The 20,924-nt window shown below is 42.6% G+C and overlaps 1 protein-coding gene and 1 long non-coding RNA gene across 7 annotated transcripts; one reads left to right on the top strand and one right to left on the bottom strand.

The window, feature by feature from the left end:
- The first annotated feature begins 19 nt into the window (after positions 1-19).
- On the top strand, positions 20-3,283 carry LOC112965068. The gene is made up of 2 exons (XR_003253164.1): positions 20-209; positions 430-3,283. It is a non-coding gene; the product is annotated as an uncharacterized LOC112965068 (long non-coding RNA).
- Positions 3,284-6,028: 2,745 nt separating this feature from the next.
- LRIF1 (ligand dependent nuclear receptor interacting factor 1) lies at positions 6,029-18,691 on the bottom strand. Of its 6 annotated transcripts, none has more exons than XM_026063757.1 (4): positions 18,610-18,691; positions 10,843-12,358; positions 8,986-9,264; positions 6,029-7,598 (listed from the first exon to the last, which is right to left on the bottom strand). In XM_026063757.1, the coding sequence occupies exons 1-4, from the start codon at positions 18,672-18,674 to the stop codon at positions 7,131-7,133; spliced, it is 2,328 nt and encodes a 775-aa protein (XP_025919542.1). In that variant the 5' UTR covers positions 18,675-18,691; the 3' UTR covers positions 6,029-7,130. The 6 variants fall into 6 exon arrangements, with proteins under 6 accessions (XP_025919542.1, XP_025919543.1, XP_025919545.1 ...); XM_026063758.1 differs by lacking the exon at positions 18,610-18,691 and adding an exon at positions 18,428-18,527; XM_026063760.1 differs by lacking the exon at positions 18,610-18,691 and adding an exon at positions 18,428-18,509 and having other exon boundaries at positions 10,843-12,350.
- Between the last annotated feature and the right edge of the window lie 2,233 nt (positions 18,692-20,924).

Here is a 20,924-nt window from a genome sequence, read left to right as displayed (position 1 = left end):
GGATGGTCCTCAGACCTACATTGTCTCCAGCCCTATCTTCTGCACAGACCTCAGACATGTATTGCAGTCCTGTCTCTAGCTCCTGCTGCTCCTGACTGAACTACCTGGATGGACCTTGGACCTGATTCATCATCTCACCTTGTCTGGGACTGTCCACAGACACTGCTCTACCCACCCAGTCCAGCTCCTGTGGGACTGTGCCCTGGCTGGTAAGGCACTGCCTGTGCTGGGGTCACCCTCAGCCCCCAGCTCATCCTCTCTCAGGGAGYAGCCCTGCTCTTGTTGCTCCTTGATGAGGACAAGCCTTGAGATGTTGTACTTGCTCTGTAGACAAGCACGGGTTTTGCAGCAACTTCGTTGAGTTCACCAGCATTTACTTGCTGACTACTGTGATGGAGTGGCTGAGTTCATACTTGTTTTCCTTGCTAGGACCTGTGAACTAGCTCTCCCTCCAGTCACAACTGACTGCAGTGAACTACAAGCTTGGGCCAGAGAAATCTCCACCTAAATGACCCCAGTGTCTTTCTGTGAGACCACAACTGAACTCAGGACTGTTTTTCTCACCTGCTGAGCAGGTGTGTGAGGTGGCCCTAAAGCATGCTCCTGAAATGAGCACCACACCAGCTGCTGCAAGTATACTGAGGATGGAGGCACCTGTGGGCACCTAAGCACCAGAGCTGGAGTGTGCCAAGGAGTCACAGCCCTCTTGCTAAGATCAACAAGATTGTAATATCAGACATCTGTTAAAAAGAAAGGAAAGCCTGCTAAGAAGGCAATATCCAGAAGCCACTCAAATTCTCAGTGAATCCTGCCTTTCCACTTGGACAACTTGTTTGTCATATCGTGTTAAGCTTAATCATCATTTCTCACATGTGAGAGCAGGAATACAAAAATAAGTACCTATTTCCACTCAAAACTAAGCCAAATGGGAGGCTGCCAATTGGGCTGGATGGCTTTGCTGAGGGTTGCTCTAGCAAGAGAGAACACAGAAGAAAGATGTAGTGAAGATGCAAAGACGAAACTGGAGAAGGACCTGACAAGTACTGGGAGCATTATGTTCAGAGAGCACAAAGAGATATTGGGTCAGGATGCTAGCTAAGAGCTCGGAGTGGTAGGAAGGGAAACAGTTTCTAGCTGTCTCATTGTGCACTAAAATAAGGTTTACATTCTTACTACATTCTTACTCTTTTATTTTAAAAACAACTAGGTAACTGATGCCATCATCAATTTTAAAAAAGCAAGAGAATTAAAAGGAATAAGGGCAAAATGCTTGCAGGGCACTGGAGATTGTCTCAAGACACAATATTCCAGGCTCAGAGCCAACATGTGTCACCTATCTAAAAAAGACTGTGATGGAAGGGGACAGCCAGCGTGGTTGGACTGGGTTAAGGCAGCCATTAGTTGCAAGAAAAAAGCATTGAACAAGTTGAACTCGCATCCAAATGAGCAAATGACTTAAGGGAAAATAAATCTGTTTTCAAACATCAAGAGGAAGTCTGCTGAAATGTTTCTAAGAATAGTAGACCAAGATATAAAAATGCGCCTTCAGAGAAGATAAGGCTATCACCAAAAAAAAACAAAAAAACCCCCTGGTATCCATGATCACCACAGAGAAGCTTAGAAAGGTTCCCATCCTAGAACCTTYCTCCACAGTGAACGCACTGATGGATCTGTCTGAAACTGAGATGTTGGATAAGAAGCTGCAAAACAAATTGACAAAATGAACAGTAATGAGATTATGAATGAATGGGATTATATATTCATATGAGATTATGTTCATACAAGAATCCTAAAGGAATAAAAGATGAACAAGCTGAAGTAAATTCTCATTGAGAATTGCTTGCCATGACACGGAGGATGAAACCAGCTACTGAGTCATCCTCACAGCTCCTGGGTTCTTTTTAGGTCAGCAACCATGAACTGGCTTTAGATGTGCCTTTTTGTGCTGTTCTGGAGATGAGATTATGATCTTTTGTTCGTCCATCCTGCCCCACATCTGTGAGCCATTGGGATCTACTTACTGTCCTCTATCTGGATGTTTTGTGACTCCTACCTTCTTCTCTATCTTCCCACCATGACCTATTAAAAGACCTGAGTTTTCATTTTAGTCTGAGTGCTGGCTGTCACCTCTTTTAGGCTGCCCTTTGTTTCCTGAGCTGGAGGTCCTCAGTARCTGTGTGGAGTAGATGTGTTGGGATGTTGATGATTTGCTAATATCAGTGCCATCAACAGCAGCTGTTCCTGGAGCCCTACTTCCACTTGCTGCTTCTGCTGCTCCTATGGCCATTCATGCTCTGTTCAGACCAGTCTTCACTCTTCTATTATAATTCTCTACAGCTGAAGAAAAGTCTCTTTGGGTTCAGTAGAGACAACCTGTTTCACCAGTCCATTAGTGTTACGGAAAGAATTGGTGTCCCTACAAACAAGGATCTCTGGTTGATAATATACCTGAATTTCCTTCTGCTGGTTTAAAGAGAAGAAATAAAGGCTAGGATTTAACAGTCAGTTTATCAATGGAAGGAACAAGCCCCAGAGATTTCTGTTGCAGCCTATGCTCTTCAACAGTCAGAGATTACCTAGAAAGGAGGTGAAGAGCAAGATGACAAAATTTGACAATGGCATAATTCTCAAGCCAATTAAGCTGCAGAAGGTCCTCATACCAAACAACTGAGCAATAAAAGACATTCAGAATGGACAAATAAAAATTAATTCAAGTGAAGGAAAAAAATCATGTATTTCCATATCCTGTAATGAGCTCTGAATGAGCTACTTTATTCAAAGAAAYCATTAAGTTTGGTAGATCAGGCCATGAAAATATCAGCTCACTAGTAAAGAGCAACAGAATATAAGAAGATTAGGGGAGGCACAGAAAACAAAACAGAAAATATCAAGCCACTGTGTAACTCCACAATGCAATGAGATTTTGATCAGAATAGCAGTTCTGCTCCATCCATCTGAAAAAGATCATGATGGAACTGGAAAAGCTATGGAGAAGGATAACAAAAATATCAAAGGTTTGGTTTCTGTTCAGAGGACACTTATAGAGAATTTCTCAGTTGAAAAAGAGAAGACTGAGGAGTGAGGCAACAAAGGCCTACTAAATCATTGTTTGCTTGGAGATGGTGACTTGAGGACTGATTATACTCACCTTGTTATTAGAAAATGTCACAGGCCAAAAAAAAMCAAAACCCAAGGGGTATTACACATATCATGTCTGGTTAAGAGCTACTGTCATTGGAAAATGAGAATCTCAGTGAAGTTCCAAATGAAGTCTCATGTACGATTGTTGTGTCTTTGTACTCTTTCCTAGGCATCCACTACTGGTCTGTTCTTACTGATTTCCTTTCCCACATTGGTCTCTGTTGGAGACAGGATAATGGGCTGGATGTATCTTTGATCTGATCCAGTACAGCCTACTTATGCTTTTAAGTCTTGTTATTGAAAGCAGCACCATCTTCCTTTCCATCTCCCAGAAGCACTCCTTGGACCACACTGTAACTGCTCTGTGCCTCACAAATCCATGAATGAGGACAGGTAGAGCTATGTCAAATTCAGCCTCAGTATCTGTTCCCACTGCTAACCGTGCCATCAGAAATTGGTCACAATTTGTCCACTCAAATCACATTTGCTGTAGGAAATTTAGAGTCGCTTCGACATGGTCCAAACCAGTTTGTAAGCACCATTGTTTGAAAGCCAAATCTGCACGTCCCTGATGATAAATATCTGCAGATTAACTCTTTTTGCAGTTATTCTGCACATCTCCAACCCCAGCAGCTGACTTGCCAGGACCAAATTGGACCTGATGTATTATAGGGTAGACAGCTTCCAGGTGAACTCTCAAGCTAAATGGCTGGTGCAGACTTTTCCAAAATTTGTGTCCTCATACAGAGATGCCAGAGCTTCAGTGAGACGTCCTCTAGCTGAAAAATTACATCTTTGCACAGTAATAGTTCTTCTACCCAGAAACTCCCAAGTCACCAGGTCAGGTTGATGTTGGCAGCTGGACCAATATTTTCTTTGCTTCCCACTCTGTTTTTTCTAGCACTCACTGCCACTTCTGCTCTTCGGACCCAGAAATTCCTTAAAGGTCTTTCACTGACTCTTCCTGAATGTTTGCTTGAAAGTGATAGCTTTAATTCATAGCCTAAATCCATGGGTTTCATGGTGCTATGCACCTGACACAGCAAGCGTGGTGTATAACTGGAAAACCTTCTGCCATCCAAGGCTGTGAGTAATGATGGATGCTAATAACTTTCACTCTTGAAGCTGCAGCCAAGGTCCCCAAAGGAACTCTATCCTTTGTGGCATAATTAAACTCATAGTAGATCACAGGAGTTCAAGGAATAACAGTGCAGAAAAATATAATTTGTGCTACAGATAGTAAYGTGAATGGAAGAGGAGTAGTTCCAACAACCTGCAAGGTCCTTGGCTGTTGGAGTCCCTTTGCTGTTGCTGTTAGCACAACTTTCCCGCATCAGCACATGATGGGTTTTCTCTTGGCACTCAGTCATCCTTTTGCCTTTCTTGGAACATCTAAGTTCGTTCTTTCTCTTCCACAGATGACTTCACTTTGCCTTTCTGAATTGCACTAAGTGCTTTCCATTCTTTGCTCGCAAGGAAACAGCCCATACACTTTTTTCTACTAAATCTTGCTGGCCACATTTCTTCAATCTTGCAGTGAGGATTCTTCTCCTAGTTTTCACTATCTTATCATTGTCTCTAGAGAAAACTCAAGCCTAACTGACCACTTTGCTAAGGAAWAAGAGGTTTTGAAAGTAAAAAGGTGGTGCATCATAGAACTTTATACTTGGAATCCTCCATGCCAAAGGAAGGGACAAATGAACTCAGCTTCATTAATTTCTTCAGAGACCGGTGGAAAATAAAGAGGAAAGACTTTTGTCAGAAGGCAGTCAGGCTAGATGAATGACATCTGCTGAAAGAACATCACAACTGGTGACTSTAGCACCAGACACGAGACATGAGGCAGTGTCACTCCCTTTTTGGCTTGCTATCCCATGTATGAGGAACTATCACACTTCCCATATGAAATGATTGCATCCTCACTATTGCTTGCATTCAACAGGCAGGCTTAGCATAAATTATGCTTCTTCCACACTTTCAGGAACATGCACATATGAGATGGCAAACATATGTCTTCCTTGGCCTAAGGCCATTCACTGCTGGAAAAAAAAAAACATCTCCCACAAATTATCCTCTTTGCTTTGCATATTTACCAATAAAGGGCATGAACACCTGTACACRCCTGCTCCATGAGCAATTCAGCCTCACTGGCAGAGTCTGCAGTTCACTAGTCCAGCRAACAGAGTGGTTTCCTCAGGCACTCAGCTGTCTAAGAGGTGCTCCTAGTTCTGTGACACTGGGGCTGAATTTCATGAGATACCTAGGCCAGCAGGGCCAATTCATACACATTATTTTCTCCACTGTGCACTGGTCCTTCATTTGGTGTTTGCTTCCCTATGCTAAACTATGGGATTTCTGCCCACAAAACACTCACCCCATGGATGCCCATGGTTAAATCACCCAAACTTGCTTGCTCCATCACAGACACTTGCCTCTTACACAGTAATTTCAATCATTGAAGAGCTTAGTTCCATTATATACCTTCCTTCTTCACCCATCACTGTGTATGTTTGGAGTATCATCTCCTCTATATTTGGTCTACCCCATGCTTTTCAGAACAGGGACCATCTCTTTCTTCCCTTGTAAAAGGTTGTCCTGCCTCACTAATCCACTAGAGTTCTCCCAACAGTCAATGTGCATATTAATAAGGGAGATATGGTTGATACTTTGGAAAGCCGAGTAGGCTGTTTTTCAGCAATGCCTTTCACCAAAATCCTATACATATACTAGGTATCCACATACGCTAATAGAGAAGATCCTTGTAGACAAAAAGCGATTACAGAGAAAAGTGAACAGAGCTCATCAGTGGAGGGCTACAGGGATCTATGATGTTCGAATACAGCCAGCAACAGACAAGAAAAAATAACTGAGTCTAAGGCAACAAATCTGCAGACAGTACAAAGTTATTCATGGCAGTAACAATAAAGGCTGACTTTGAAGAACTGCAGAAAGGCCTTACAAGGTTCAATGACAAGGATGACAGAGGGTAAGGAAAGGCTTCCATACAACAAATGACAAAACATACAGGGTCTGATCGTCCTGGAAAAAAGGTAAATGGAAAATGCACTATAGAGATATGTAAAATCATGATGGCAAAGACTGTTTGAGTGCTTATTCTTTCCTACAATGAGAAACTTAGGTAGCAAGAGACAGGTTCAAATGAAGACTGAACAAGTTAAWGGAAGAGAAATTCATCAAGGGTTATTAAAGATACCACTCCTGGTTAAAGAAATGTGCCCTTTCTGCTTCAACAAGTAACGATTCAACATAATTCTGTTTAGAAAAAATTAAAAAAAACACACACACAACCAAACTTCTACATTGCCCAGGTGGCAAATGCCTTACAAAGGCTTACATCTCTCTTGCAGTTATTGTTGTATCTAATAACTCCACTGACACACTTCAGCAGGTGTTAGTTCTGGTTCCATCTTCACAGCTGTAAGAGGTTTTCTATAAATATCAGCATTATTACTGCCTAAAATCTAAGCCCCAGATTGCTTAAATAGTATTTATTAAACACTGACAAATGACCTTTTATGACAATTAAATTTGACAGTTTTCAGAAATTCACAAAAGTTGTCATGCACTATAAAACATTAGCAAAACAAAAAAATATCTATAATTGGGGTTTGCAATTTACATTCAGTTTCTAAGAGATAGGCCATGAAATTCCACAGTGGGAAAGTTTATTTTCTAGGACTAATACAGAAACCTCTCAATTCAAAATATAGAGAATACACTAATAAAAGCGCTTATCTTCTGCATTCGTTGAAACATAAAGATGTCCCAAAAGCAGAATTCTAGACAATTCAGTTCTTATATTCCTGGTCTCTAGGAGGAAACTTATATTTTCCTAAATACACACATATTGTAAATCTCATTAAGATCCTCCATCTACCAGAAAAACTTAAGTTCATTTAAGCACTGAATTTCTTGTGGCAGTCACTGAAATGAAGATGAACATGGTCCAGATCACCAGCTTCAGTATTTCAGGTTTGCTGCATCTTTCTGCGCATCTCTTCTAGTGCTGCTTCTCGTTCTCTTAAGAGCTGTTTAAGTCGTTTTATTTTTTCATCCCTGATTGTTTCATCCAAGTCTGGGGGAGTCAAAGGGAAAGCATCGTCTCTGAAGGAACCTTCAATAACTGAAGCATCATTTTCACAAGACACTAAAATCGGAACATCTGAGTCTGTAACATCACTATTTTGAGAGCATGGGTCTTGCTCAGCATCCCTCCCTAGAGGGGATATAACAGAGTCTGTGGAAATACTCTGCTGCGACAGGACTGGTGGAGGTGAAACGCTCTTGTTAAGTAATACAGAACTTGGGCTGGTGTTTTCTGAACTTGGACTTGTGGTTGATTTGACAGATGCTTTCCTTCTTTTTCCACCGTCTGACAGCGGTGAGGATTTCATTTTTCTTTTCTTAGACAAGTCCTCTTCCAGATCCACAATTATCTGTACGGTCAAGAAACATACACAAACATACTTCTGTTAAACTGAGCATCATTCTACATTACATCACAGTACATTAAACACATAATGCAAGAGTTATTTCTTGCAGGTTTTTAGGATTACTATGTGGAGGTAGTTTCCTTTAACAGTTTGAGCAAACACACTTCTACGTTCAGTAACATCTACTGGCAAAAATTCCCAAGTTTAGAATTCCGGAGCATTAAATTCCTTCCCTAGTCAACAGTCCACTTCTGCCTTCTCTGTGCCTAACTATCATCTCCTACTATCGCTTAACTTCTTTAACTGGAGAGTAAGAGAAAAAGGTTTGCCTATCAAGGGTATCTACCTTGACAGGAAGATTCAACACCTAGAAGAATTCTTCATGTTCACATTTCCAAAAAGGCTTTGAACATTAGAGATACTGCCCACTAAGACTGCATTCCTCTCACCTGTTTTGTTACTTAAAATGTAAYGTATTTTACTAAGAACAGGCAGTAGATCTGTTCAAAGCTGGGCTCTTAACATAGAATTATTAAAACTTGAGAAAGCCTTTGACTCAGTAGAGTAGAGACATTTAGAGGAAAATTTAGAGCACTGGGGAGCTGAGCAGAACCGCTGTGGATGGATAAAATCACTTTAATGCATTCAGATGGAAGTCCTTACATCAAGAGAACCTTTTGAGAAGCACCCAAGCAAGTTCCCAGCTTAAGATCCAGAAAACCTCAATGACAAAGGATTAAGTTTATAAAGACATTTATAACTCTAAAGATGTAGAAGAGACAAAATTCCATTTCTTTCAATAAAACCACACTTGAAGTAGATACCTCACTTTGGAAGTCAGCCACATCTAGTCATCTGAGTGACTGAAGAGCCTTGAAATAATAGCACGTGCCTGATTTCAAACGCTCCTCTGCTCAAAGGCAAAGCTTTACAATAATTAATTATTCATATATCCATTGCACTACTGAATATAAACAGTTGTTTGCAGAAGGCTAAACATAGATAAGGTACTGTACTCTAGAATACAGAGGTATAGTTTCTACTTGAATAAAGGCTTTGACTGACTGTTCAGCCACCACTAGGGTCTAGTCTTCTTCAGAGCAACTTCTTCAGAGTTTTCTGAACTTCCTTCAGCTGAACCCAAAAAGGGGAGAAAAATTCTCAGAGGGTGCTGAAGTCGTATTGAAACCACAYAGCTCTGAGCTCTGTTGTAGTACACAAGTTCTAGGGACAATTCTCACAGGGACCATAACAATTACTAACTTGTCCTGATGAATCCAGGGGGTGGGAAGGTTCAGAATAAACATGCAGCTCTGTTCTGGCCATACATATGCTAGTCTCTAAATGTGTTGCAGAACACTTATTTTATCACCGAAAATTTTCAAGATACCTTTTCCTCTTCAACACATTCCTGATGTTGATTTGTTATTTCCATATCTAATGACGATGAACTGCAAGAATCATTTCTCCTTTTCAAGCTATTACTGGAACACACTCTTTCTTCTGATATCTCACAGGAGGTCCTTAAGGGTATTCTCTTAAGGTATACTCTCTCCTCCTTAGAGAGGCCAAATTTTTTCCTTAATTCCATGTATTGTTTCCARTGTGGCTTCTCTTGGTGTTTGATTTGAATAACCTTTCCTGGTGAATCCATCTTCTCACACTGGATCTGAAATACATGAACAGTGAGAGAGCCATCAATCTCTCTGTGTCTCTCTGTGTCTCTCCATGTATCTGTCTATCTCAGATTACTAAAAACACTGGACCAAAGCTGGAAAGTTTTTTTGACATTTTCCAAGAGTTACATTTAACATGTAAGCCAAGTTTGAAAAATTACATCTATATTATCATAGATTTAACATTGTTGYTAGTTATTTAAATCCCAAGTACATCCAGAAAATACACAATCAACTAGTAAACCATAGAAGTAAAATATGCAACAAGGGAATCACTTATCCTAAAGCTTCAAAGTAACAAAGAAAGATGATGAAAGATCAGAGATAATGTTCTTTACAGTGTCACTTTCAGACTGCTGAAAACATTCCATATTTGCATTGTAGTTGATAATATTAACACAGCACAATTAGTAATCTCTTGTCTCTAACCTCATTGTAACCTGGACTGTTTCTAATCTTCAAGGCCAATCTCACATCAGTATGTCTAGCACCCATGCATTTCCCAGTCTATGGACTGAAAAAGGAAAATAAGCAACAAATATCTGATATGCTATTTTCACAGAGGTTAAAGCAAACGAGAATGCTAACACTGGGCACTACAAAGCACAAAAGAAAAAAAGCCTATTTGAGCCATGATTCAGGTGAGGAACAACAGAAATGACTGAAATGTCTAAAATGATCATAAATATGCTTAGCTGACAGTTTTCTTCTGTCTGTCAAACACAAGTAAGCACATACTGTCTTTAGAGCAATTTTTCATCTGGAGGTGAACTCATCCTGGCCTCCTGAGCTACTGAAAACCTGACCTGCAATTCTTCATGAGTACAGAGTTTGTGGGATGAGAGGTCAAGGATTTTCTAGATATTTTCTAGGTCACGATTTAAAAAGAGTAGGCAGGCAGCATAAAGGTGGAAACAACTGTTGCCATTAAAGCTCTCGGGGGTTTCTTCTGCATGTCATCAAACCATGAGAAAAGGCGGTGGATCTCTCCTCATCATAGCACAAAAGGAAGGAAATGCAACTCCTGCCTTTGTTTCTCCCAGCTACCAGAAATGGAAGCTGACTTAGCGTAACACTGCAGTTTGTCTCAGAATGACAAACCCTGCTCTTCCACCTTGTTCTCTCTCATTTAGCTACAAACTCCTTTATGTTATTTCATCACACCTACAACACAGTCAACACTTGCTCTGCTGCAAGAATGGGGCAACACATTAGACATCAACAACATGAGAGATTAGCTAGCTACCAGATCTCAAAAGAATGAACAACATCCCTACATTTCCACTTGCTATACATAATTTATCCGGTGAGGAAAAACAAATTGTCTTCTCCCTGCCCTTTTCTCTTCCTTATGCATGTTCTCATTTGCAGAGTGCAATCTGATTGAATAAAAATCTTTTTATTTTTTCCAAGCAAGAACCACAATTTAGACCATTATTTTTGGTGTCAGGACACCTGGTTAAAAAAAAAAAAAATCTGTGAATTTAATGATAGCCATTTTATTCAACTAGAACCAGGAATGTATAGCAATTAGCACAGACTGAGATTGGCACATTTTATTGGACAGTTACCTTTTGCCAGTCTTCACTGAAAGCACAGTCTTGTTTAGACTGAGGTAAAGCAGCAGTTGCTGCTTTGGGAGAATGGTTCTTCTCTTTGCCATTTTGGCATACGTTTTCCTGCGTCCCTACTTCTGTAATAGGGGTCACTCCACTTGAAATGCTCTTGGTGATGGGCAAACTCTTTCCCTGGTTTACAGTAGAATTCTGCTGATTAACACTTGGTGTCACCAGAACTGCAGGCGCAGACTTTAAGTCTTTTCTTAAGCCAGTTGGTGAAGCAAGTTCCGAGTTTATACATGTTCTCGGACCTTTCTGAGACAGCATCATTCCTTTGTTTTTTGACAATACCAGATTCACCACTTTACTGGTTATTTTAGTGACTGCATTAGAATCAACTAGTTTGGACGTCTCCTTTCTAAGTGAAACATCAGAAGAGGAAGATGCTTGTTTGTCAGCTTGGGCTGACAAAACATCAGAGCCTCTTTTGGTCAACAAATAGACTTTCCCGTTGTACATGACCAGAGCATTATCTTTAATAGGGGTGATTTTTGTTTGGCTTCCACCAGAGCTACTGGAACAGAGCGGTAAAATATTTGCAGAGTTAACTTCTACATTCTTCATATCTGCCAAAGTTTTCAAGATCTTGGAAGCCATATTATTTGATGACTTTACAGGAATAAGACAAGGCGCTGATGACTGTGAACGTGATTGCACAATCCATTTCATTGGAGTTTGCTGGCACTGCTGACCATCAGATGTCACTGCCTCCGGAGGAGAACTACTTGCTTTTTGTGCAGCTGTCATTATTAATGGTTTTGAAACTTCTGTGGCAGGTTTTGGGCAAATGGCTTGCAGACGCTTGGGAAGTACTGTTTTCACTGTGTTCACTGGCGACACGTAAATAACAGTTGGCATTTTTGTACTGTCAGCTCCGCCAGATGCATTTGTTGCTGTAGCTGCAAGTATTTTTTGCTGTATTGCAGGTGGTAAAAAAGAAGCTGGAACAGATTTCACTTCTGCATCAGCTGGTATCTGGAGGTGGTGGCCAGAGGGCAGTACTGGAGACTTCACAGTCACTGGAAGACTTTTTGTGTTTACCAACATGTATGCAGTGTTACTCTGGTTAGATGAACTCGTTACAGCAATGTTCTGTAAAGACAGTCTATCAACTGAAACACAACTGCTCTGGATGTTAGCAGCTGATTTTGTAGTTAAACTTTCTTTTTCAGAAGCTGCTCTAACACTTTCCTGTTTGTCTAATGTCCTTGTAAGAATAATCTTTCCAGGATTAGCAGATTGAAAAACAGGTATCTTAACAGATGAAGGTGTAGTAGTATTGGGAAGCTGTGTCTTAAAAGTAAGATGAACCGGACTAGAAATATTCGCTTTAGGATTATTTGGCATGGCTGAAGACTGAACTATCGGCACAAAGCTTCCTGAAGATTTAGAAATTGGAAGTAATTTCAGAAGGTTTTTTCCATCTGGTCCCGTCGTCTGAACTACTCGGTACATACAGCCTGCAATGCTTAACAAAACAAAGAAAAGAGAAAAGAAAAAGAAAAAGAAAGATAGCATAAGTGAACACAGCACAGATATTTTAATTAAAGTGCATCAGTGATTTGTATACCCAGTGCTGCTATGTCTTAGAAGCACATTAACTAGTGAAAAATGCCAGATCTAATCTTCAGGAACTTCATTGGCAAAAATTATACTGACCTACTTACTGTACATTTTGAGTTAGCATTTCAAAATATCACAGACTAACTGAAAATAATATCCAACTATTACATCACAGAGTAGCAAGGAATGGCATCCTTTTCAGAAAAAAATAATTTAAAAGACCCAAAAAACACCTTAAATTACCCTCCTCTACTACTTACAGGGCCTTTCTTTCTGAAATGGAAAATAGTTCATTATCTCTAGATTTCACAGACAAGCTGTATTTTGTGCTTTCCCATCTCCCTGCTACAATTAATACTCCTACTTAGTGCTAAGAAGTATGAATTTTAGAAAAGCTTTAGGAAAATACCAGCAGATTAGTTGCATGGCAAAGATGGAAACAGAAATTACTTCAGACATACACAGAAAAGGAAGTTAAGGTGCAGAATACATTTACTTCATGGAATAAGATATAGGGTGACCAACTCATATGCCTACACCTCACCTACTCACTCATTTTTTAGGCAGATATAGACTACGAAGGTTGTCATCTTCAAAGAGACGGCACAAAGAGCAAGTGTGATCAAGGTATAAGTGGAAGCTCTAAAGAACTTACAAGAACAGAAGTCAAGCTCTAGCAAGTAGAGGGCGTCATAAAGTAGGATTACAGGGAATCAGCACCAGTAAAATCTGAAGAGTAAATACAGATTTTTTGCACATGAAGATTAAAGACTCAAAACAGCAGACAGATGCAATTTTGTCAATCCAAAAGTTAGTTTTGACCRTTTCAAATGCCAAGATAGGAATGACAAAAGACCTTTCAAGTCCATTGTGGGACAGAGAATCTTTCCTGCTTCAAGTGAGTTTGCCTGAATGAAGGTATCTTCCCCCAAAACTCTTGGATTTTCAGCAGAACAATCTAATGCCCAAAGCATTGCAGAAGTGACATGGCAGYTTGAGAGACATAAGAACAAAATGGGGTTTCTCTCACCAGAAGAGAAGAGACCCAGTGAACTGGAAGCAGGTTTCATTGTCTTGATCTTGTCAGATCCAGAATGAATAAAATGCAAAGCTGCCAGCTCCATTTTCAGTCACGAAGAGCATTTTAGCTCTGTCCTATTGACTTTCTACATCAATAAATGTATTAAGAATGAGGACCTGAGATTATTTCCAAATCCCAGTCCAGATGAAAACAATACTGAGATCTGTCTACTCTCAAGTACTTTTGAAACACTGGCATTTTTTTCTGGCAGCGTAGTAACGGTTAAGGCTTCCAACTCAGCGTGGAACAGAGTGAATAGGAGATACCATTCATGAGTCCAACCGTTGCATCTGCTCAAGAAGTCAGTCAAGATATTGTCTTTTCCCAGCAAATGAGAAGCCACAAGGGTGCTCTTCACTCCCAGAGTAGGACATCTCTTGMGTTTGAGGGGCCAGGTTCCCTTAGGTGACTGATACACATAACCATGCTATTGTCTGTCTAAAACATGGAAGGCTTTAGACACGCAGAGCTTTCCTTGCTTCAACCTTAGAATTAACTCCTATGTCCAATGCTTTGGTACAAAGCCTTGTTTCTAGGCATACGGCATGTCAAAGCAGACATGTATGTGACATATCTGTGCAGTAAACAGGAAATTTTGCAACACTTGTTTCAAAAATAATAACGCACTGAAACTGAAAGACATGGGCAATATACCACATAGTTCCTTGTGGAAGCAGTCATCAGAAGTTTTAGTAGAAGAACTGTTTTGGAATCAAAAACGATAGTTGAGAAAGACTAGCACTGAGGGTAATGACTTCAGCTAAATATTTTTTGCGTAAACAAAAAGCAGCAATTAGAAATATCTGAATGTTTGAACATAATTAAAGCAGAAAAGGCTCACTTTTGGAGCCACTTTAAACCTTCTAGTGCTATTGATAATGCAGACTTTGAAAGATCAGCACTGAGCTCCTGGACAGTAATTTGCATCTGTATCTTTTTATGCTTTGAATCTTTGAATGCTTCTCCCGTAACCTCATGATCTACATTCCTACCCTTCTTCTCTTCCAGATATAAGAATTAATTTTCTGAAGGAGAATTCAGATATAAATTTTCAACAAGCTCTGWAGACCTGGAACCTCTACAGCCTTTTTGATTTCCCAAAGAGCAAACAGGCATTTAAACTCCACTCAAACTAGCTAGCGCTACAAAAAGGTATCAAAGGGCAAAAGAAACCTTTCACCAGGCGTGCTCCTTCATCTGTYATAGCAAGGGGATATCTACTTTTTGGGGGAGGAGCAGGAGTGGCAGATTTAAGAGCTGGGAAGCAGAGGGAAAAAAGAGGTAAGAGGGAGAGAGAGAGAGAGAAAAAAGACGGAGGATGCATTTTACATAAACATTTTCTTCAGACGCAAAGCCAGTTTCTGGTGCTCATATCCACTCTTCTCATTTCTGCCCTGCATCAGTGTACACCTCCCTTTCAGTGGTATTTTCAAAACTGTTTTTGAGGCTGTGCTAGGAACAGGATCTTTTAAGTAATCTGGCTTGGGAAGAAACCTCCCCTAAAAGTCTGAACTCCAGACTCATTCTACTTTTCATGATTACAGAAGACAACTGTAGCTTTTTATTTTCACACTCTATGCAAAAAGAGCAGGAAAACCCAAATTTACAGTTTTCTAGACAATAACATTCTTTTACTTGCAACAAATTCTTTAACAGGTACTTACAGGATTGTAGAAATACAAAAAGCTAAATGACAGAAAAGGAAGGAAGGAAAGGAAATATTCAGGTGAGATATTGAGAAGTCTTGTTTATACATATCTACCTCAAACATCYATGAAAAAGAAAGAAGTCATCGTCAAAGACTTTAGATGCTTTTGTTATATCAGATACAGGTTGAGAATGCTTCGCCATATATATCTCATGTCACTAAAGACCTCTGCAGGTGATGCAAAGAAATAAGTAGGACTGACATTCCATATATTATCAACATAAAATAAGGCATTTCCAGCCTTCTTTATACATTTCTGAGTGATGAAGAAGAGAGCAAAAAGCTATTTTTCTCCACTCAGTAGGCTTTTTCTTTAAAAGAGTATGTTTTAAGAATTCCTCAAGCAGAGTGAAAAAATCTTTCCATCAGTTTCCCCCCTTAGGAGTGTGAGATTAATTTATTTTAAATGAGGCTAATCTCTTTTCCTAAAAAATTATTAATAGGAAACCCACAAATTGTGCAGAGATTAGCAACTCCAATACTGTTAAGGKAGCATAAGAACAAACAGAAGGGTGGTTCCAGCTTTTAATTGTATGTCATAGTATTTCAGATTATTTAGCAATCCTCTTGTCAAAAAACTATATGTTTTTCATAATTACTGAATTAGTTTTCTTCCTCCTCTTCATCCTCCCTCCCTTCCCTACACCCAAAAATTAAAAGCAAGAGAGTTTTGTACAACTTTTCTTTCTTCTAATAAGCTCTCCCAAATGTCACTTATACACACTTAGAAATCTTTCAATTGTTACAGTGTCATGATACTTTAGCATTGCTCAAGGCCTGAGTATAAGGTAGACCCCTGAAGAAAACTTGAGGACAACAGACTCCTGGAAGAAAAAGGGGAATGGAGTGGTCAAAATTCTTCTCTAATGCCACCATATTAACTATCACATTCAGTCAGTTGGTTTTCTTTTTTAAAAGATCTTGTTTTGTGACATTCACAGAGGGACCAACAACTAGATGACATTTTTCTTGGGGAAAAAAAAAGGTCAGGCTTGCTTTAGCTAGACAGTTGGCATAGCAGTATTGAAARCTTCCTACTCAAAAAATAGGAGTGGCACTAAGCAACCTACAAAAGCAGAGAGAACAGAAGGCTACAGAAATTAAGAATAAGGGTTTTTTTGTTTTTTTTTTTGTTTTTTTACAAATCTGGATAAATAAAAAGAATAGTCCAAGTTTCCCCCAACTGGATCAAAATTCCCATTTTCTTCATTCATACAATCAGACACACCTATTTCAATGTTGCCTGAAGGTCCCATTCTACATTGTTTGCTACTCTTACTAAGAAGTAATCTCAAAGAGCGGAACGCCAAATATCTAAAAATTAATCTTATGTCCCTAATTTTTGTCATACAGATGTATTAAATATGCATTAACAAAAATAGCTTTGGAATAGTTAAAAAAATAAAAAAATTCTTCAAATCCATTGCAACCACCAAGGCATCCCAACACATTACTGCAACAGATATCAAGATCTTGGCTAATGTGAGAGCCATCTAAAAATATATGAGTGGAGATCAAAAACAAAAAGACAGAAACACTTGCTTAAACTTCCATTATACTCCAAAGCTGACAGAAGAAACACTCTCCTTCAGTAGTGCCCAGATGTGTTTTAGTCTGCCTTTACTCCCAACTAATACTTTGGGGCAACTTTTTATCTTCTATGAATAAACCAAACAGGGACAATCAAGCCACTACAAACTCCAGAGAATCAACTTCCTTTATTTTAATGGGTAAAGTTGAATCCTGGAAGTGGCAAACTAACAATGATTATAAATTGAAAGCATATACAAAAGTAAACAAAGTAAAATAAATTGATTGGAGTCCTTATTCCTTTTACATAGCCATATTTTATCCATGTATTAACTGAATATTATGATAAAATAGTTCTGTTATAATTATCTGAATGAAATCTAGAAACTGATGTTGAGCTTGCATAAGCAGCTACAGAAGCTYGGAATCCTGTCCGGAATTTAGGTTCAGAACATTCCTAAAGACATAACATTTGACTATAATGCAGTAACTTTCACAGGCAGCAGAAATAACATGTTGTTCTTGACAATAATTCTGTATGGAAACCTTTTCACGCATTGTGGATCATTTCTTGTAGCACAGATAATTATCCCGGGACTTGCTAATTGCCAGGAGACAGACTATGTGCTATATACTACAGCTCTACCAATCAAAGACCAGGTCTTCTTTCAGCAACAACATTTTTGGCAGAATTGCGCAGAAGGTCAAGATAGACAAAGCTGCAATCTCACAGCCACAACAACCACTCAGCTATTTAGCCCCGAGTGAGCTAACCGGAAACTCTTAGCCAAACAGATGAAGCAGTAGAGAACTCCAGAGAGACTACAAAACCCATCTGAAGCCAAGTCGCTACTCAAGCAGTCTGCCCATCTGAGCTACGCTGCCAATTTAAAACCCGCTTGTGTACATTTCCAGGAAGATAAGTCTTCCACAYCAAGTCTTAGGCAGCTTAGAAAATTCTCAATTTCCTTGGCATGACTGGACTCAAGTATTATCCAACAAGCATCAAGAGTCTATGGTTGCGGGTTTACGTTATAGCTGAATTAACACTGTAAAACCGTGCTACCACTGAAAGGGGTTAATCCCTTAAGCATCCCATCCTTATTCCTTTCCTGGCAGCCTCTGGCACAAGTCTCACGGCACCGTTAGTCCCCTGAACTCCCAAACACACAACACTAATAGCAAAGGAAGGAGCAACGTTCTGCCAGCTCAGGGAGCTGAATCAGCCTACCGTGCACCGGACAAACACAACACTCAGGCGCAAAGAGCAGGAGAGCAACAAAGGCAGCAGGACGAGCACGCGGCGGGGGCAGAGAGCAGGAGCAGCCAGATCATCGCCCAGCAGCTGCACACTCTCGGGTCATTCCGCCCGCGCCCGAGCTCGAGCCCTCCAAGCCGGAGCCAGACCCTCGAGCGCAGCTAGGCGGGGAGAGGCCCCGGCACATGGCACGGGGCAGCGTGGCACCGGGGCCTCGACACGACGCAACGCTTCCGGCGGGTCTGCCGCCCCCGGGGTGCCGCTCCCGCTCCGCCGGGGCCCCCTCGCGGAGAGGAAGGCGGAACCCCCCCCCCCCCGGAAGGAAGCAGCGGGGCTGGGGCGGTGGCGGCGAGGCGCGTGGCGGGGCCGGGCCGCGGGCGCGACGGCGGTGCCGTACCTGGGCGCGTCTCTCCCTGCTTAGCCGGGCCTGGCTCTCCTACGCGCTCAGGGAGAGGGCGGCAGCGAGGCGCGGAGGCCCCCGCCGCCGCCGCCGCCAGCCGCGCCCCGGGCGGGCGGGGCGGAGCAGGGCAGAGCAGCGCCGAGCCGCGCCGCGCCGAGGGCCCGCGGCCCGGTACTCACAACTGCGCGGCGCCGCCCGGCCGCTCCTCTCGGCTCCGCGAGGCCCCCAGCGGGCGGCGGGACATGGCGGGCGCCGCGGGGGGTGGGGGGGGCCCCCCGCCGCGAGGGGCGCGAGCGCGAACAACGACCGGGGCGGGGCGCGGCGGCCACGTCACTTCCGCCTCGCCCCCCTCCTCCAACCACCCCTGCTCCGCGGCCACCGCCGCTTCCTTCCGCCGCCGCCGAGCGGAGGGGAGCGCCCGCGCCCGCCGCCAATCGGCGACCACTTCCGCCCCACCCACTTCCGGGGGAGGGAGGAAGCGCGCGCGGCGCCGCCCGGCGGCTGTAAATGGCGGGGCGAGCTGCGGCGGCGCTTCCGGCCGCCCCCGGAAGTAGTTCCCGGCGGCGAGGGAGTGCTTCCTGCACGGCCGCTTTCACCTTCAAAATGGCCCCGCTCCCCCTAGCGGAGCCCCGCGCGGGGCCCGGCCCCGGGGACGGACTGGGGCCAAGCTTCGAGGCCACCCCAGCGGCGGCCCCGGGGCAGAGTGGAGGTCCAGTCCCATCCTCATAGGAGGCGCAGCCACCGGAGCCACCCTGCCTCGCATGTCGCCCCGGCCGCCCTCACGGCTCTGCCGGACCTCGCTGTCCCCAACCCGCCTCCCAGTCCTCAGACCCCTGCACTGGGCTGGGCTGGACTGCCATCACCCGCAGCGTAGCTCCTCGACACAGCGAGTACAATGCCATTGCTTTCTTCAGCAAAGCTCCAGCCTTCACGACGAGGCACAAATGCTGTTGCTTTCTTGCCGTCCCTGTTCAGCTGGACTCTGACATATTTTCCGGAGGCACTGCCAAGGCACTGCTTTATATCTTCCTGTGATTCGTTTGGCATAAGGAGAAAATCTGCAAGGCTGCCCCCCAGGCCAGCATGAAGCTAGGCGTTCCTGCATGGCTCACCTTGCCACTTCAGATCCTGTGGGACTGCAGAGCTTTCAAGCTGTACCATGTCCATGGTACTCACCCATCCTGCCATGGGCAGCCCTGTGCAAAGGATATGGCAGCCCCCACGGTCCAGCATCCCTCATCCTTCTCACATGCGCCATCTGGTTTCTCCACCCAACTGACTGCCTTGCTGGCCCCTGCAGTGTTTCCTCACTAGGAATCCCCTTCGCTGTGTGTGTATCTCTTATTCCCAGTTATCACTCTAGTAGCTCCTCAGCTTGTTCCTCTGTCCTCACTTCTCCTTGTTACTACTCTGATGTTCTCTAATTACCTTGAACTTAGCTCTTCTTACTCATACTGAACCTACTTCTTGGAAGTCATCTCATTAACAGGCTTCCTTCAGTTACTGTCCTCTTCAGGTCTGCCTCTGCCATTAAATAAGTTCCACCAGTCCCTCCTTCCAGGAATGGTTTGAGGGGAAACTAGACACACTTGTACAAAATCTCTGTTAGGCATTACTGGAAAAACAAACTACAGCATCCTCAGGAAATCCCTGACCTCCAAATCATTAAAATCTGGGAGACCATTACAGGAGGGGAATTACATGCACTCGCTGTGTATGTGACTTTCCAGTTTCATTGGCTCTCACTGGCCATCTCTCACCGGCCATCTCTCACCTCTCTCTGAGGAATCCCCTCACAGATTCCACCATGCACAGAGTCTTCTCTCATCCTATTGGTTCCTCTGAATGACTCTCACCTCCTACCACCCTCCCAAAGTCCATAAGACATCAGTTGCCTTTCTCTACCTATCCTTTCCCTGCATCACCTTCAACTGACTTCTTCAGCCCTCTGTATCACTGACTTCTACTTTCTCTGACTCTCCAGCCTCCTTCTGCTCGTGAATCTTCATGCTTCCACTGACATCCTTCCCTCAACACTCACAGCTCTCCTGGGATGCTGTCTGTCTTGTCACTCATGCTTCATTTTCACCAACATGAGGCACTGGCTTATCTAATTACCTCATCCAAATAAACTTTCACACCAGGTTACCTCTCAGTCCTTGATCCACACRCTGCCCCCTTCGCTCACTTCCACCTCATGTTACCCACAGCACTTCATTCTCACACTCATCTTTTTTTCCTCTATCATCTATCTCCCCTTCACTTCCCTAGAGGCATCCTGCCACATAAATGATTTTATATGGCATGTCTTTATAAATCAATTCATACCGCCTCCAAGATTTGCAGCATCCCTCTTTGTATTTCATGGGAGGGAAAAACTTTCAAAATAATCTCTGGAAATTTTGCTTTTACCAACCATAGGTTGTCAAAGTGGCATGCAACTTCAAGCACACGTTGGATTCCTCTCCATGTGTAGATGAACAGCTTGCCAAAG

This window comes from Apteryx rowi, unplaced genomic scaffold (genome assembly GCF_003343035.1).
Source record: "Apteryx rowi isolate R43461 unplaced genomic scaffold, aptRow1 scaffold_200, whole genome shotgun sequence".
NCBI lineage: Eukaryota > Metazoa > Chordata > Aves > Apterygiformes > Apterygidae > Apteryx > Apteryx rowi.
The sequence above is the reverse complement of the archived record's forward strand: the minus strand, read 5'-3'. Positions and strand labels throughout refer to the sequence as shown.